Raw genomic sequence first — 20,098 nt, forward strand, 5'->3', positions numbered from 1 at the left:
ACCTCAGGTAAAGATAACTACAATGCTTTCGGATGTTAACACTGCGGCAGTAAGACCCGGTGGAAACTTCAAACGCAGACTCCTCTGTATACTTGCCTTTCCAGTACACTTGCATTATGGTAGCGAAGCGGGCTGGCGGCTGTGAATAATATGCATTTAGGACCAATTTCATTCACTACGTTACCCAGTCCTTCAAATAGTATTGTAACTGATGTTTATATTCTTCCATGTTTATATTCTTCCGTTCGTTTGGAAGGTTTCAAACTCGCTTTTCTTCACACCACTGTAACTGAGTCAAGCCTTGAATCGCAGCAGGGGAGAAGAGCTGTCAAGATACTTGAATCCGTCTGGCTAGCTGGTGATGCGTAAAGTCACTATACCCTCGTCCAGAGCAGGGGCATCCCCAGCTCCAGACTACTGGATAGATGGATCGAAGAAGGAGACCCTGGCTGACTACTATGAGTTGGAGTCCGAATTGGGACGGTGAGCATATCTCTGAACGGGTACTGTACTCAGGGTTCTCATGTTTTGACTGCTAGTGTTTTATGGTCTAATCTATAGTTCTAAAAATGTATTTAGCTACTTAGTAAACGTGATGGAAGGATACAGTAAATGGTATTGCATCGAATGAATTACCTCTATTTTGTTGTTTTCAATGGAAATATCATCTACACACTGACTCTCTCTCCCTCTCTCTCACACACACACACACACATAGACATACGCACCGGAGAACGAGAGTGCAGTGGGTTACCACAATTTCCTGCTTATCCCCTGATGCTTTGGCTAAATGAAACTATTATTCTACAGCAACAATCTAGCAATGCATGCAATTGTCATCTAAATAACGGATTGACAAATAGTTGTCAAAGTTATTAAAGGTACAGTTGAAGTTGGAAGTTTACATACACCTTAGCCAAATACATTTAAACTCAGTTTTTCACAATTTCTGGCATTTAATCCTAGTAAAAATTCTGTCTTAGGTCAGTTAGGATCACCACTTTATTTTAAGAATGTGAAATGTCAGAATAATAGTAGATAGAATGATTTATTTCAGCTTTGATTTCTTTCATCACTTTCCCAGTGGGTCAGAAGTTTACATACACTCAATTAGTATTTGGTAGCATTGCCTTTAAATTGTTTAACTTGGGTCAAACGTTTCGGGTAGCTCTCCACAAGCTTCCCACAATAAGTTGGGTGAATTTTGGCCCATTCCTCCTGACAGCTGGTGTAACTGAGTCAGGTTTGTAGGCCTCCTTGCTCACACAGGCTTTTTCAGTTCGGCCCACACATTTTCTACAGGATTGAGGTCAGGACCTTGTGATGGCCACTCCAATACCTTGACTTTGTTGTCCTTAAGCCATTTTGCCACAACTTTGGAAGACCCATTTGCGACCAAGCTTTAACTTCCTGACTGATGTCTTGAGATGTTGCTTCAATATATCTACATCATTTTCCATCCTCATGATGCCATCTATTTTGTGAAGTGCACCAGTCCCTCCTGCAGCAAAGCACCCCCACAACATGATGCTTCCACCCCCGTGCTTCACGGTTGGGATGATGTTCTTAGGCTTGCAAGCCTCCACCCTTTTCCTCCAAACATAACGATGGTCATTATGGCATAACAGTTATATTTTTGTTTCATTAGACCAGAGGACATTTCTCCAGAAAGTACGATCTTTGTCCCCATGTGCAGTTGCAAACCGTAGTCTGGCTTTTTTATGGTGTTTTGGAGCAGTGTCTTCTTCCATGCTGAGCGGCCTTTCAGGTTCTGTCGATATTGGACGTTTTACTGTGGATATAGATACTTTTGTACCTGTTTCCTCCAGCATCTTCACAAGGTCCTTTGCTGTTGTTGTGGGATTGATTTGCACTTTTCGCACCAAAGTACGTTAATCTCTAGGAGACAGAACGCGTCTCCTTCCTGAGCAGTATGACGGCTGCGTGGTCCCATGGTGTTTATACTTGCATACTTTTGTTTGTACAGATGAACGTGGTTTCTTCAGGCATTTGGAAATTGCTCCCAATGATGAACCAACTTGTGGAGGTCTGCAATTTTTTTCTGAGGTCTTGGCTGATTTGTTTAGATTTTCCCATGATGTCAAGCAAAGAGGCACTGAGTTTGAAGGTAGGCCTTGAAATACATCCACAGGTACACCTCCAATTGACTCAAATGATGTCAATTAGCCTATCAGAAGCTTCTAAAGCCATGCCATTATTTTCTGGAATTTTCCAAGCTGTTTAAAGCCACACTCAACTTAATGTATGTACACCTCTGACCCACTGGAATTGTGATACAGTGAATTATAAGTGAAATAATCTGTCTGTAAACAACAGTTGAAAAAAGTACTTGTGTCATGCCAAAACTAGACTTGCCAAAACTATAACAAGAAATTTGTGGAGTGGTTGAAGAACTAGTTTTAATGACTCCAACCTAAGTGTATGTAAACTTCCGACTTCAACTGTATGTAATGTTTATACAGTGTCTTCAGAAAGTATGCACACCCCTTGACTTTTTCCAGATGTTATTGTGTTAGTGGGAATTTAAAATGTATTACCCCATAATGTCAACGTGGAATTATGATTTTAGACATTTGTACAAATTAATAAAAAATTAGAAGAGAGTGAATAAGTATTCAACCCCTTTGTTATAGCAAGCCTAAATCCGTTCAGGAGTAAAAATGTGCTTAACAAGTCATATAAGTTGCATGGACTCACTCTGTGTGCAATAATAGTGTTTAAATATATTTTTTAATGACCACCTCGTCTCTGTACACCACACATACAATGATCTGTAAGGTCCCTCAGTCGAGCAGTGAATTTCAAACACAGATTTAACCACAATGACATGGGAGGTTTTCCAATGCCTCACAAAGAAGGGCACCTACTGGTAGATGATTTTAAAAAGCAGACATTGACTATCCCTTTGAGCTTGGTAAAGTTATTAATTACACTATGGATGGTGTATCAATACACCCAGTCACTACAAAGACACAGGCGTCCTTCCTATCTCCGTTGCCAGAGAGGAAGGAAACCGGTCAGGGATTTCACCATTAGGCCGCTGGTGACAGAGTGAAAAGAATGAAGCCTGTACAGAATAACAATATTCCAAAACTTGCATCCTGTTTGCAATAAGGCACTAAAGTAAAAATATGCAAAATATGGCAAAGAAATTTACTTTATGTCCTGATTACAAATAGTTATGTTTGAGGCAAATCCAACACATCAGTAAGTACCACTCTTCATATTTTCAAGCATAGTGGTGGCTGCATCATGTTATGGGTATTATTGTCATTTGCGGGGACTCGGGTGTTCTTTAGGATAAAAATAAATGGAAAAGAGCTATGCACAGGCAAAATCCTAGAGGAAAATTTGGTTCTGTCTGCTTTCCAACAGACACTGTGAGACAATAACCAAATTCACCTTTCAGCAGGATGAGGGAGAGCTCGGTTTGTTGTTTTGAAAGTTTCTTGAAAAGTTTCTTAGTTGCTAGTTACCTTTTGAGTTTGGATCCCGCGATGCGCTTGGCATCAGTTTCTGGGACTGCTACTATCTGTCCAGTGATCCTGCCAACCAAGGCCGGGTCTGAGGAGTTGTTTGGCGTAGCAGCTAGCCTAGCTGCTAGCTAGCAGCCTATCAAGCTAGCAGGGTTTTCTTCAGGGCTTGAACGCAGCCTGCGAACAGGTTAGCCTTTMTAGCTGGGACCGCGGATTGTCCCGGGCTTGTGGCTGTCTCGACCCCTGCTGTTTGTTGTTGTATGGAACTGCGAAGGGTAACAGAGTAACCTACATTGCTAACATGACAAAGACAAAAGCCGGTGGGAGTACCGTTGAGGACAGTGTTGTCTGTTGTCGTGTCTTTGGCTATGCCGGATTAAGTGATATGACATGCTATTCTATAAAATCCTTTCTCTGTAATTAATATTACCTGATTGAGCTAATCATGTAAATGTAATTAACTAGGAAGTCGGGGCACCACAAAATAATATTTATAGAGCAGTTATCTTCCGAATAAACTCTTAAAGACCTAGTAATATTTTACATCAATAGCAGTCAATATTAATCGTCACCTTATTTCAGTCTCATCTGAAAGTTGTAAATTCTTGGTTATCTTCACGAACCCTGGTTAACAAGTATTATCAGCAATACAAAATTGGGTTTAATTATTTATTTACTAAGTACCTAACTAATCACACAGAATTACATATACACAGAATGAATCATACCTTGATTACAAATTATGGCATAAAGGAAAACGTCCCTAGAGGACGGAACAGATATGACAGCTGGTTACACAAAGAAAAGGGGTTGGGTTTGAGTGAAAGAGCGGGAAGACTGAAGAACAAAGGGAGAAGCTATGTCTCTTTCGGGCTGTAGGCAGCTACTCTATCGTAAATACAGAATCTTATGCATTCTAAATTACCGCCCATTTGGAAAAGGAAAATGCAATAAATATTTACTCTGAGCTGCGCTTCAATAGGTTGGTGGTAGATGGAAGGCCGTGTTGCCCAACAGAGTCCTTTGTCCTTTGAAGAGTGTCTCTGGTGGTGAACGGGAAACATTGTAGTGTCGTCGTTGTGTGGTAGAGTCTCCACATGAGACCTGGATGGAGTCTGAGGACAAAGTGAGGGAAATGATCTCGGAGAAACTGAAGATGGACCACAGGAAGATTGGTATGGAGTGTGCCCTCAGAACTGGAAAACCCACCACCGGCCCAGGTGACAGGCCCAGGTGACAGGCCCAGGTGACAGGCCCAGGTGACAGGCCCAGGTGATAGGCCCAGGTGACAGGCCCAGGCCGATAGTGGTCAAGTTCCTGAAGTTCAAGGACAAGGTAGCTGTTCTGGAAAGAGCAAAGAACTGGAGAGGAATGTATATCTTCCTCAACGAGGACTATCCTGAAGCTGTGCGCCAGAACAGGAAATAACTTATCCCAGCCATGAACGCTGCCAGAGCGTGTTGGGACATTGCTTACATCCACTATGACAGGCTCATTGTCCACCCTCCCTCCCAAAAGCCTGGAAGGGATGAGAGAGCCAAGCTTATGGGTTTGTAGCTTCAACCCCGCAGCACACACACACACCAACTGATTAATGGACTTCTGAATGTATATATTTTTTTCTTGCTTTGTTTTCTCTTTCCCATATTATGTCTATCTCTGATAAGCCACCCAGGAACGGGTAGCCCATATTAATATATGTAGCCTTAAAAATAAGGTTCACACAGTCAATAACTTACTAACATCAGATAACATTCATGTATGATCAATTTCTGAGACTCACTTAAATAATTCATTTGATCTGACTGGCTGACTTACTGCAAATGGAGAAATGATGTGATTAAACTCAACAAAAAGAAGAATAAACTGTATTATGAAGCCAAGATCAATGATATTTCTGTGCAGTCTTTGATATTATTGACCATAACCTGTTGTTGAGAAAACGTATGTGTTATAGCTTTTCAACCTCTGCCATATTGTGGATTCAGGCTATCTATCTAATAGAACGTAGAGGGTTTTCTTTAATGGAAGCTTCTCTAATGTCAAACATGTAAATTGTGGTGTACCGCAGGGCAGCTCTCTAGGCCCACTACTCTTGTCTATTTTTACCAATGACCTGCCATTGGCATTAAACAAAGCATGTGTGTCCATGTATGCTAATGATTCAACCATATACACATCAGCAACCACAGCTAATGAAGTCACTGAAACCCTTAACAAAGAGTAGCAGTCTGTTTTGGAATGGGTGGCCAGTAATAAACTAAAACTAAGAGCATTGTATTTGGTACAAACCATTCCCTAAGTTCTAGACCTCAGATGAATCTGGTAATGAATGGTGTTGCTGTTGAACAAGTTGAGGAGACTAAATTACTTGGTGTTACCTTAGATTGTAAATTGTCATGGTCGAAACATATAGATTCAATGGTTTTAAAGATAGGGAGAGGTCTGTCCGTAATAAAGAGATGCTCTGCTTTTTTGACATCACATTCCAAAAAGCAAGTCCTGCAGGCTATAGTTTTGTCTTATCTTGATTATTGTCCAGTCGTGTGGTCGAGTGCTGCAAGGAAAGACCTAGTTAAGCTGCAGCTGGCCCAGAACAGAGCGACACGTCTTGCTCTTCATTGTAATTAGAGGGCTGATATAAATACTATGCATGGCAGTCTCTCTTGGCTAAGAGGTGAGGAGAGACTGACTGCATCACTTCTTTTTATAAGAAACATTAATGTGTTGAAAATCCCAATTTCTTTGCATAGTCAACTTACACACAGCTCTGACACACACACCCACCAGACATGCCACCAGGGGTCTTTTCACAGTCCCCAAATCCAGAACAAATTCAAGAAAGTGTACAGTATTATATAGAGCCATTATTGCATGAAACTCCCTTCCATCTCATATTGCTCAAATTAACAGCAAAGCTGGTTAAAAAAAAGCACATAAAGCAACACCTCACGGCACAACGCCTCTCCCCTATTTGACCAAGATAGTTTGTGTGTATGCATTGATATGTAGGCTACGTGTGCCTTTTTTAAATTGACGTAGAGCTGTCCTTGAGCTGTTCTTGTCTATACATGTTCTGTATTATGTCATATTTAATGTTTTGTGTGGAGCCCAAGAAGAGTAGCTTCTGCTTTCGCAACAGCTAATGGGGATCCTAATAAAATACCAAATACCAAACCTAAAACACAAGGCCAAATACACACTGGAGTTGCTTACCAAGACGACATTAAATGTTCCTGGGCCTAGTGTCAGCTTTGACTTAAATCGGCTTGGCAAACGATGGAAAGACTTGCAAATGGCTGTCTAGCAATGATCAATAACTGACAGAGCTTGAAGAATTTTTWAAAGAATAATGTGGAAATATTGTACAATCCAGGTGTGTAAAACGCTTTGAGATTTACCCTGAAAGACTCCCAGCTGTAATAGCTGCCAAAGGTGATTCTAACACATATTGACTCAGGGGGTTGAATACTTATGTAATCAAGATATGTTTTATTTTTCTTAAATGTTTTACAAATGTTATAATTTTCCTTCCACTTTGACATTAGAGTATTTTGTGTAGATCGTTGACAAAAAAATGTATTTTTATCCCACTTTGTAATGTAGAAAAAGTCAAGGTGTGTGAAGGCACTGTATATATACTGTCCATTTCCATTTTTATTATACCGATAATTGTTATTTATGACCGTGGTCCATTTGGAAAATGTTTAACTTCATAGCACTTTGCTGTAGAACTGTCAACACTTTCAAAGCAATAGAACAATAGATACAAATAATTCCCTCATCACTTTTGCTCGTGAGTCATAGCGGCAAAATTAACATATTGTCCTCATTTGAGATACTCTGTGGATTTCATAAGAGCAATGTGGATGTCACCTACTACCGAAACAGTCTCTAGACTATGACACTGTGAGACACCAGCAGCAGCACATGTTTATGTTTTCTTAGCAGATTATAACAGATACATTTTGGTGGTCTGGTGACAGCATATATTGAGAGTATGTGGATTGGTGCATGTGTTATTTTATAGGCTGTGTTTCAATGAAGTATATTCAATATTATCATATAGTATCGTAATATGAGGTGTGCTGCTTGAGGTTTAGGACTACAGTCTAAACCAAAGGTGCATTATTGATCGTTCACTTGCACTGCATTATATGTCTCAGTCTCTGCTGCAGGATCTATAAGAGCCCCATTCCGTATTCATAATGAATTGTAATATACAAGGCAGTCTGATAGCATCGGGATAACAGCTGTGCTTAAGGATCTGCCACTGAGCCCTAATCAGGGATTTGGAATAGAGAGAGAGGGAATCTAATGCATAGGATCAGGGGAAATTAGAGCCATCTACAGAAGACCCATATGGAGCTGCTGCTGCTTCCCATGCTGTCGAAATGGGATGAAGCCGTCTGCTGTCTGTTGTGAGCAGAGAGATGGTGCCCTGTGGAGTTAGAATTCATTAAAGTTGGTAATTAATTTAGCTGACAGGAAATAMGGGATATAGGGCTATATTTTAACAAAACTAACGCAATGGTAAATTTAAGAGCTGGCAGTAGCGCTATAGATTCGGGGAGTGTCAGAAATATTTTTTGCTATTTTCACAATCAGAATTATCGGCGCAGTTGCTGGCAGCGCGAAAGGGCTGAGCTTTGACGAATAAACAAGTTGTAGGTGTGTTGAGGCTTGGCCCCTCACTGGCCAATCAGAAAGTGCTCCATGGCTAAATATGTGGTTCCTTTACGGTCTTTTATGTATGGCCTTGGAATCAACTCCATTTCCAATGTTAGTCCTTTATAGTTTGTTAAACAGCTTACAGAAACAAAATAACACAATGTAGACTATCTTTGCTAAATATGTTAATTTGAACCATCTGCAGTCCACATTGTGGCTTCAATAGCATTCACACTGATATAGGGGCTAGGTCTACTGTAAATTACATTATGGCTGAGCATGGACATGACAAACGTTGTCAATAAGCAAGATTTCATTCATTATTGATAAGGCCTAAAAAGAGAGCAAATAATTTGAATCAAATTCTTAACAAAACAACTTATTTTAAATAGGCTGTCTAAATACACTTTCAGGCACCATCATTTCTCCCTGTGGGCATATACAATTAAATATGTTTTACAGACATCCAAACTTTTCACAGTAGCTGAACAAAGATCCAATATAAAGAGAAAGGGAGAATGTCCACTCACCGTTATACTCAAATATGAATATATGTGGAACCGTCTTACAGATCGTATTCACACTTCTCCAGAAGTTGCATTGCATGCGTGCCACAGACATTCTCACCATAAAACCAGGACAATGAAAGATTATAATAAGTTTGGTTTTAATCAAATTAAACAAAAAACAAGCTGTTTGTTTTTTCAACAACAATAAATACATGTAAAAGGTAATGACAAAATCGGCAGCATAAAAAAAGACACATGCATTGCTGTTGAACCAGCCTTCGGTATTGTAGGCCTAGGGTAAGGGTAGCCTACGGAGGGCTTGGTTTAAAAAAATATGGAAAACTGTTACAGGAAAATAACTTCTAAATACAAGGTTAACCAATATTCACCGAGGTTCTCATCTTTCCTTTCATGGTGGCATTAACACATGTAGGGGGTTTTAAGCACCTCCAACGCATTGTAATGAACACCAGGGGAGACAGAGAGCTGGTTTCAAGCGCAGGGTGCAGCAGGTGTTTAATTGCAAAGGACCACAGGGGCAGGCAGAAGGTCATACACAGGGGTCCAAAAGGGCAACAGTACAGGCAGGGAAAAGGCTAGTAACGTAGTCCGGGAGAACAGGCAATAGTTAGAAAACAGGAAACCGATAGGCCAAAGTACAGGCAGGGAATAGACAAAAGGCGTCGTTAGTGAGGCAAGCAAAAACTATCATACACGGGAGGAGTAATTCACGGGAAACCCAGCGCTCTGAAAGCCATGTGTCACAAAACAAACAATACCTCACAGTGATGGGGTGCAAAAAACTCAAAAAACCCTCTACGTGATAATGACATACAGGTGTGTGAACAGGTGATTAGAATTCAGATGATTGGGATCTGGAGAGTGAGCTGCATTCAGTGGATCTACATGTTTGAGGGTGTGAGTTGGAAGCAGATGTTACAAGCATMGCTAAAATAGTGTAGGCCTGCCTACAATACATAGAGTAGWTAAAAATGGAATGTCAGCTCACGATTTTAATCCTCTCAAATTTGATATTTTAATAATGCTTTGGTGATTAAGATTTATTTCCAAGTGGTCTCAGGAGCCAAACCCTTTATTGACGGTCTTGACTAGCCTACTTGATTATATTGGGCAGGACAAAAAGAAAACAGACTTAATTGAGAGTAGGGGAGGCTATGCTTGGTTTTTAATCAAATAAAATGAAATGGGGAAGAAGCATGAGTGTTTGATGTTTATAAATACGAAGTATACAGGCCCCATATCACATATTGTTCCATGCGCATATGGGCAGTGTGCGTCACGGCTGAATAGGCTGTGTTTCCACTGTCAAAATTCATGCCATAACCAACTATGTTACCGCTAAAACTAGCTTTTGGTTGGTCTTAAATATCCCTACAAGCGCTGCCTGAAAATAGCACTTTGGATCATGTTTTTAAGGGCACGCCTCAAATATTTCCACACCCCTGTAAATTGCCAGTTTTTTATTTTAATTTTATTTTATTTAACCTTTATTTAACTAGGTAAGTCAGTTAAGAACAAATTCTTATTTACAATGACGGCCTACCAAAAGGCAAAAGGCCTCCGGCGGGGACAGAGGCTGGGATTAAAAATAAAAATAAATAAAAATATAGGACAAAACACACATCACGACAAGAGAGACAACACTATATAAAGAGAGACCTAAGACCACAACATAGCATGGCAGCAACAACACAGCATGGTAGCAACACAAAATGGCAGCAGCACAACATGGTAGCAGCATAAAACAGGGTGCAAACATTATTGGGCACAGACAACAGCACAAAGGGCAAGAAGGTAGAGACAACAATACATCACGCAAAGCAGCCACAACTGTCACTAACAGTGTTCATGATTGAGTCTTTGAATGAAGAGATTGAGATAAAACTGTCCAGTTTGAATGTTTGTTGCAGCTTGTTCCAGTCGCTAGATGCAGCGAACTGAAAATATGAGCGACCCAGGGATGTGTGTGCTTTGGGGACCTTTAACAGAATGTGACTGGCAGAACGGGTGTTGTATGTGGAGGATGAGGCCTGCAGCTATCTCAGATAGAGGGTAGTGAGGCCTAAGAGGGTTTTATAAATAATCATCAACCAGTGGGTCTTGCAACGGGTATACAGAGATGACCAGTTTACAGCAGAGTATAGAGTGCAGTGATGTGTCCTATAAGGAGCATTGGTGGAAAATCTGATGGCCGAATGGTAAAGAACATCTAGCTGCTCGAGAGCACCCTTACCTGCCGATCTATAAATTACGTCTCCGTAATCTTTCATGGGTAGGATGGTCATCTGAATCAGGGTTAGTTTGGCTGCTGGAGTGAAAGAGGAGCGATTACGATAGAGGAAACCAAGTCTAGATTTAACTTTAGCCTGCAGCTTTGCTATGTGTTGAGAGACGGACGGTGTACCGTCTTGCCATACTCCCAAGTACTTGTATGAGGTGACTACCTCAAGCTCTAAACCATCAGAGGTAGTAATCACACCTGTGGGAAGAGGGGCATTCTTCTTACCAAACCACATGACCTTTGTTTTGGAGGTCAATTGGTTTGGTAGGAAGAATGCCCCTCTCCCCACAGGTGAGACGAAATTTCAAAGTAACGTGCGTGTGACACTAGTGCCTCCTTAACGCCAGCCGAAAAAAGTTGAATATAGGCTATCCATGTTGGCTCAGATGGGTTTAGCCTACAGGAGTTAACAGTACCAAAAACCGGATTGTTACTATAGGGGGTCTTACACTTTGTAAGGTGAGGCCGATGTGTTAATGTCTGGTGTATGATCAGACTAACTATATGCCTGCAAGCTTGACAAGTGACAAAATATCTCTTAGCGCTGGCGAGTTCAATGTTGAACATATACAGTTGAAGTCAGAAGTTTACATACACTTAGGTTGGAGTCATTAAAACTAGTTTTTCAACCACTCCACAAATTTCTTGTTAACAAACTATAGTTTTGGCAAGTCGGTTAGGACATCTACTTTGTGCATGACACAAGTAATTTTCCAACAATTGTTTACAGACAGATTATTTCACTTATAATTCACTGTATCACAATTCCAGTGGGTCAGAAGTTTGCATACACTAAGTTGTCTGTGCCTTTAAACAGCTTGGGAAATTCCAGAAAATGATGTCATGGCTTTAGAAGCTTCTGATAGGCTAATTTACATCCTTTGAGTCAATTGGAGGTGTACCTGTGGATGTATTTCAAGGCCTACCTTCAACTCAGTGCCTCTTTGCTTGACATCATGGGAAAATCAAAAGAAATCAGCCAAGACCTCAGAAAAAAATGTGTAGACCTCCACAAGTCTGGTTTATCCTTGGGAGCAATGCCTGAAGGTACCACGTTCATCTGTACAAACTATAGCACGCAAGCATAAACACCATGGGACCACGCAGCCATCATACTGCTAAGGAAGGAGACGCGTTCTGTCTCCTAGAGATTAATGTACTTTGGTGTGAAAAGTGCAAATTAATCCCAGAACAACAGCAAAGGACCTTGTGAAGCTGTTGGAGGAAACAGGTACGAAAGTATCTATATCAACAGTAAAACGAATCCTATATCGACATAACCTGAAAGGCCGCTCAGCTCCAAAACCGGCATAAAAAAGCCAGACTACGGTTTGTAATTGCATATGGGGACAAAGATCGTACTTTTTGAAGAAATGTCCTCTGGTCTAATGAAACAAAAATAGAACTGTTTGGCCATAATGACCACCGTTATGTTTGGAGGAAAAAGGGGGAGGCTTGCAAGCCTAAGAACATCATCCCAACCGTGAAGCACGGGGGTGGCAGCATCATGTTGTGGGGGTGCTTTGCTGCAGGAGAGACTGGTTCACTTAACAAAATAGATTGCATCATGAGGATGGATTTTTTTTTTAGATATATTGAAGAAACATCTCAAGACATCAGTCAGGAAGTTAAAGCTTGGTGGCAAATGGGTCTTCCAAATGGACAATGACCCCAAGCATACTTCCAAAGTCGTGGCAAAATGGCTTAAGGATAACAAAGTCAAATTATTGGAGTGGCCATTGTATGTAAACTTCCGACTTCAATTGTAGCTTGACATGTCTCTGGGTAGAGCACTTATACCATCACTAGGGCCAGGTGTTTACTCTGATCAGGAATCATTATGGGCTACCTACCTAGGGCTCGAGTTTTTCCATGCGCAAATCACGTGGTCTGGAATAATTCCTAGCCCCAGTTATACCATCACACACAGTTAAAGTTTTGGACTTTGAGCATTCTGAATCGGAGTCCAGAGGGAAGCTATTTGGCTCTGTGTCTGAGCAGACAGGCAGTGGCCCCAGCTGAATGCATGAATGTAGCTCGTCTTGCTCCTGAGAGGAGCAGCAGCATCTCTGCTGGGATTACATAATGCTGTGTGAGTACAACACTGAAACAGGAGCAGCTTGTGTTATTTAAAGGCAGACAGCAATGAGCTGCAACAGCAAAGATATGCCTTCATTCAGATTARTTGTTTTGTTGGTTTAGAAAAGCTTGAGGGTTTATTTGAGTTTCATTCAATCGGTATAACTTCTACAGTTGTAGTTACATAGTCATATTGTTGAGTAGCATTAATAATATAAATCTATTTTTTGGGGGTTTAGGCCCTGTTTGCTGTAATGCACTTTACGACAAATTAATTTTATTAAAGCTCTACATGTGTTAAATTCAAATAACTATGATTGAAAAGAACCAGTCGTTTTTTAAATTGAKGTTAATTTGTTATTTTCATTCATGCTGTGTAAAGCCACATGACAGGCACTAATCCTGTACAMTCCTGGTGAGGACGACAACCATCAGTTGTGTAAAAGATTAATGAGACATTTATTTGGAACAATGGGCATTCTGAAATAAGGTTGTCGATATCTTAAGTTYTGAGTGACATTTGCAGTCATCATATTCCACTTGTCCGACATTTGTCTCACTTCATAATGGTGATATAAATGGGAGTGGATTCTGCATGTCACTTATTAATTGAAGAGGGTGAGGTCAGTGTGGTTTTCAGGGGGATCGTATTATGCCATTCAGATTGCAGATGCTTTATTATTATTATCCTAATGCGTAGGTAACTAAAGGTTAAATAAAATAAATAAATGACAATCCTCTTGTCTGTGTCATCCTCTTCATAGACAMTTCTTATCTTAACTCATATAATTTGTACCATATTAAGATTTTTGTAGAGAATTAAATGAAGATGCRTTAAAATAAAGGAGTATGACAAACATTCACATTTCAAACAATTGTGCCCACTTTTATTTAGTCTCCCTTGGCATACTTGTTGCCTCCCACAATGTATCAATGTCACTGCTTTTGCCTTAGGTCAGGTTTTTCTTTTATTCCCTCCTAAATGCAATATTGTCCCACCTAAAGTACTGTTGCATTTTGAGTTCATGGGATTAGCAATTGGAGCTTGTTGATGGGATTAGCTATATAAACTTGTTTATGGGATTAGCTATATTACTTTTTTTTATGGGATTAGCTTTATGACCTTGTTTATGGGATTTGCTATATAAATTTGTTTATGTGATTAGCTATATGAGTTTGTCTTGTTCATTGCTACTAAATGTTCTACTTTCAGTGTGACTTACTTTTGCAGATTTCCCCCCAATAAACCCATTCTGATGTTATCTTGGTGCTTAGATGGATATGGCCATTCCAGATGATGAATATGATCCATTAGTCGATTACTGGAACTCATCATGATGATCTGGGATGGAGCGCTCTGGCCTTGATGTAGAAGAACAATCTGATAGTTTACAGTTGAAGTCGGAAGTTTACATACACTTAGGTTGGAGTCATTAAAAATTGTTTTTCAACCACTCCACAAATTTCTTGTTAAACAAACTATGTTTGGCAGATCGTTAGGACATCTACTTTGTGCATGACACAAGTAATTTTTCCAACTGTTGTTTACAGACAGATTATTTCACGTATAAGTCACTGTATATCAATTCCAGTGGGTCAGAAGTTATCATACACTGAGTGACTTTGCCTTTAAACAGCTTGGAAATTCCAGAAAATAATGTCATGGCTTTAGAAGCTTTGATAGGCTAATTGACATATTTGAGTCAATTGGAGGTGTACCTGTGGATGTATTTCAAGGCCTACCTTCAAACTCAGTGCCTCTTTGCTTGACATCATGGGAAAATCAAAACAAATCAGCCAAACCTCAGAAAAAAATTGTAGACCTCCACAACTCTGGTTCATCCTTGGGACAATTTCCAAATGCCTGAAGAACCACGTTCATCTGTACAAACAATAGTACACAAGTATAAACACCATGGGACCACGCAGCCGTCATACGCTCAGGAAAAGATACATTCTGTCTCCTAGAGATGAACGTACTTTGGTGCGAAAAGTGCAAATCAATCCAGAACAACAAGCAAAGGACCTTGTGAAGATGCTGGAGGAAACAGGTACAAATGTATCTATATCCACAGTAAAACGAGTCTTATATCGACAAACCTGAGCAAGGAAGAAGCCACCGCTCCAAAACCGCATAAAAAAAACCGACTACGGTTTGCAACTGCACATGGGGACAAAGATCGTCTTTTGAAGAAATGTCCTCTGGTCTAATGAAACAAAAATAGAACTGTCTGGCCATAATGACCACGTTATGTTTGGAGGAAAAAGGGGGATGCTTGCAAGCCGAAGAACACACATCCCAACCGTGAAGCACGGGCGGCAGCATCATGTTGTGGGGGTGCTTTGCTGCAGGAGAGACTGGTCACTTAACTAACAAAATAGTGGCATCATGAGGATGGAAAATTATGTAGATATATTGAAGCAACATCTCAAGACATCAGTCAGGAAGTTAAAGCTTGGTCACAAATGGGTCTTCTAAATGGACAATGACCCCAAGCATACTTCCAAAGTTGTGGAAAATGCTTAAGGACAACAAAGTCAAGGTATTGGAGTGGCCATCACAAAGCCCTGACCTCAATCCCAGTAGAAAACTGCTGGCAGAACTGAAAAAGCATGTGCGAGCAAGGAGGCCTACAAACCTGACTCAGTTACACCAGCTCTGTCAGGAGGAATGGGCTACAATTCACCCAACTTATTGTGGGAAGCTTGTGGAAGGCTAATCAAAACGTTTGACCAAAGTTAAACAATTTAAAAGGCAATGCTACCAAACTAATGAGTGTATGTAAAATTCTGACCCACTTGAATGTGATGAAAGAAATACAAGCTGGAATAATCATTCTCTCTTACTATTAATCTTACATTTCACGTTCTTAAAATAAAGTGGTGATCCTAGCTAAACTAAGAAAGGGAATTTTTACTAGGATTAAATGTCAGGAATTGTGAAAAACTGAGTTTAAATGTATTTGGCTAAGGTGTATGTAAATTCCGACTTCAACTGTATTTTTTTTATTTTTTTATTATTTCACCTTTATTTAACCAGGTAGGCAAATGAGAACACGTTCTTATTACAATTGCGACCTGGCCAATAAAGCAAAGCAGTTCGATACATACAACAACACATAGTTACACATGGAGTGTAAACAAACATACAGTCATATATACAGTGAAAAAATAAGTCTATATACAATGTGAGCAAGTGAGGTGAGATAAGGGAGGTGGAGGCAAACAAATAATATATAAAAATATAAAAATATAAAAAGGCCATGGTGGCGAAGTAAATACAATATCGAAGTAAAAAAAACACTGGAATGGTTGTGTTTGCAGTGGAAGAAAGTGCAAAGTAGAGATAGAGATAATGGGGTGCAAAGGAGCAAAAAATAAATAAATTAATCAGTAGTAAAGATAGTGTTGTTTGGGCTAAATTATAGATGGGCTATGTACAGGTGCAGTAATCTATGAGCTGCTCTGACAGCTGGTGCTTAAAGCTAGTGAGGGAGATAAGTGTTTCCAGTTTCAGAGATTTTTGTAGTTTGTTCCAGTCATTGGCAGCAGAGAACTGGAAGGAGAGGCGACAATTGAATCCCTTATCAGATAAAAGCATTTCTGAATCTGATGATAGCAGAAGCTAATTTCTCTGTGTGAGTGTGCGTGTTCCTGCATGATGTGTAGATCTCTGTTCAGTTTAGTGGATAGTGTAGAACTCTGGTCAGTTTATGTGTTTGTAGATCTCTGTTCAGTTTAGTGGATTGTAGTCTCTGTTCAGTTTAGTGGATATGTAGATCTCTGTTCAGTTAGTGTGATGATATGTAGATTTCGTCCAGTTTAGGTGATATGTAGATCTCTGTTCAGTTTAGTGGATAATGTATGATCTCTGTTCAGTTTAGTGGATATGTAGATCTCTGTTCAGTTTAGTGGATATGATGATCTCTGTTCAGTTTAGTGGATATTAGATCTCTGTCCGTACGATTGGATATGTAGATCTCTGTTCAGTTTAGTGGATATGTAGATCTCTGTTCAGTTTATGGATATGTAGATCTCTGTTCAGTTTAGTGGATATGTAGATCTCTGTCAGGTTTAGTGATTTGTAGATCTCTGTTCAGTTTAGTGGATATGTAGTCTCTGTTCAGTTTAGTGGATATGTAGATCTCTGTCCAGTTTAGTGGATATGTAGATCTCTGTTCAGTTTAGTGGATATGTAGATCTCTGTTCAGTTTAGTGGATATGTAGACTCTGTTTCAGTTTAGTGGGGTATGTAGATCTCGTCCAGTTTAGTGGATATGTAGATCTCTGTTCAGTTTAGTGGATATGTAAGATCTCTGTTCAGTTAGTGGTTATGTAGATGTTCAGTTAGTGGATATGTAGACTCTGTCCAAGTGTATTGATAGAGATCTCTGTTCAGTTTAGTGGATATGTAGATCTCTGTCCAGGTTATTTTATTTTATTTTATTTTTTTTATTTTTTTCACCTTTATTTAACCAGGTAGGCTAGTTGAGAACAAGTTCTCATTTGCAACTGCGACCTGGCCAAGATAAAGCATAGCAGTGTGAACAGACAAAACACAGAGTTACACATGGAGTAAACAATAAACAGTCAATAACATGGTTGAAAAAAAGAGAATCTATATACAATGTGTGCAAACGCATGAGGTAGGCAATAAATCGAATAATTACAATTTAGCAGATAACGCTGGAGTGATAAATCATCAGATGATCATGTGCAAGAAGAAGATACTGGTGTGCAAAAGAGCCGAAAAGTAATAAATTAAAGCAGTATGGGGGTGAGGTAGGTAAATTGGGTGGGGTTTACAGATGGACTATGTACAGCTGCAGCGATCGGTTAGCTGCTCGGATAGCAGATTTTTAAAGTTGTTGGGAGATAAAAGTCTCCAACTTCAGAGATTTTTGCAATTCGTTCCAGTCGCAGGCAGCAGAGAACTGGAAGGAAAGGCGTCAAATGAGGGTTTTGGCTTTAGGGATGATCAGTGAAGATACACTGCTGGAGCGCGTGCTGCGGGGGGGTGTAGCCATCGTGCCAGTGAACTGAGATAAGGCGGCACTTTACCTAGCATAGCCTTGTATGATGACCTGGAGCCAGTGGGTCTGACGACGAACATGTAGCGAGGGCCAGCCGACTAGGGCATACAGGTCGCAGTGTGGGTCGTGTATAAGGTGCTTTAGTTAACAAAACGAATGGACTGTGATAAACTGCATCCAGTTTGCTGAGTAAGGTATGAAGCTATTTTGTTAGATGACATCGCGAAGTCGAGGATCGTAGGTATAGTCAGTTTTTACTAGGTAAGTTTGGCGGCGTGAGTGAAGGAGGCTTTGTTGCGGAATAGAAAGCCGATTCTTGATTGATTTTTGATTGGAGATTTGTATTGTATGAGTCTGGAAGGAGAGTTGCAGTCTAGCCAGACACCTAGTACTTATAGATGTCCACATATTCTAGGTCGGAACCGTCCAGGGGTGATGCTAGTCGGGCGTGCGGGTGCAGGCAGCGAACGGTTGAAAGACGAGCATTTTTTTTACTAGCGTTTAAAGCAGTTGGAGGCCACGGAAGGAGTGTTGTATGGCATTGAAGCTCGTTTGGAGGTTAGATAGGCACAGTGTCCAAGGAGCAGGGCCGGAAGTATATAGAATGGTGTCGTCTGCGTAGAGGTGGATCAGGGAATACGCCCGCAGCAAGAGCAACATCATTGATGTATACAGAAAAAGAGTCGGCCGAGAATTGAACCCTGTGGTACCCCCATAGAGACTGCCAGAGGACCGGACAACATGCCCTCCGATTTGACACACTGAACTCTGTCTGCAAAGTAGTTGGTGAACCAGGCAAGGCAGTCATTAGAAAAACCGAGGCTACTGAGTCTGCCGATAAGAATATGGTGATTGACAGAGTCGAAAGCCTTGGCCAGTCGATGAAGACGGCTGCACAGTAATGTCTTTTATCGATGGCGGTTATGATATCGTTTAGTACCTGAGCGTGGCTGAGGTGCACCCGTGACCGGCTCGGAAACCGGATTGCTCAGCGGAGAAGGTACGGTGGGATTCGAGATGGTCAGTGATCTGTTTGTTGGACTTGGCTTTCGAAGACCTTAGATAGGCAGGGCAGGATGGATATAGGTCTGTAACAGTTTGGGTCCAGGTGTCTCCCCCTTTGAAGAGGGGGATGACCGCGCGCAGCTTTCCAATCCTTGGGGATCTCAGATGATACGAAGAAGAGGTGAACAGGCTGTAGTATGGGTGCGACAATGTGCGGCGGACAGTTTTCAGAAATAGGGGGTCCAGATTGTCAAGCCCAGCTGATTTGTATGGGTCCAGGTTTTCCAGCTCTTTCAGAACATCTGCTATCTGGAATATGGGTAAAGGAGAAGCTGGGGAGGCTTGGTGCGAGTAGCAGCGGGGGGGCGGGGCTGTTGGCCAAGTTGGAGTCGCCAGGAGGAAGGCATGGCCAGCCATTGAGAAATGTTGTTGAAGTTTTCGATTATCACGGACTTATCAGTGGTGACCGTTGTACCTAGCCTTCAGCTGCGAGTGGGCAGCTGTTAGTGGATATGTAGATATCTTGTTCCGAGTTGTGGATATGTGATCCCTGTTCCAGTTAGTGGATATGTAGATCTCTGTTCAGTTTAGTGATATGTAGATCTCTGTTCCGTTTAGTGGATATGTAGATCTTGTCTTCCAGTTTAGTGGATATGTAGATCTCTTGTCCAGTTTTAGTGGATATGTAGATCTGTCTGTTCAGTTTAGTGGATATGTAGATCTCTGTTCAGTTTAGTGGATATGTAGATCTCTGTCCAGTTTAGTGGATATGTAGATCTCTGTCCAGTTTAGTGGATATGTAGATCTCTGTTCAGTTTAGTGGATATGTAGATCTCTGTTCAGTTTAGTGGATATGTAGATCTCTGTTCAGTTTAGTGGATATGTAGATCTCTGTTGCCAGTCTGTACAGCTTAGCACTAGAACTGACAGCAACAATAAGCTTCATTCTCAGGGTGTCATCTTTCCAAGCGAAATGAACCAGCATCTTCACTCATCTGCTGT

The 20,098-nt window shown here is 40.7% G+C and overlaps 1 protein-coding gene across 1 annotated transcript in view; it reads left to right on the forward strand.

Moving 5' to 3' along the window:
• The first annotated feature begins 112 nt into the window (after nt 1-112).
• Nucleotides 113-20,098, forward strand: part of LOC111981716 (calcium/calmodulin-dependent protein kinase type IV-like) — a 34,878-nt gene continuing 14,892 nt past the window's right edge. Inside the window, exon 1 of the mRNA XM_024013117.2 lies at nt 113-483. Within this exon, the coding sequence (XP_023868885.1) occupies nt 362-483 (122 nt within the window). The 5' untranslated portion in view covers nt 113-361. The remainder of the gene's footprint in view (nt 484-20,098) is intronic.

This window comes from Salvelinus sp. IW2-2015, linkage group LG20, assembly GCF_002910315.2.
Source record: "Salvelinus sp. IW2-2015 linkage group LG20, ASM291031v2, whole genome shotgun sequence".
NCBI lineage: Eukaryota > Metazoa > Chordata > Actinopteri > Salmoniformes > Salmonidae > Salvelinus > Salvelinus sp. IW2-2015.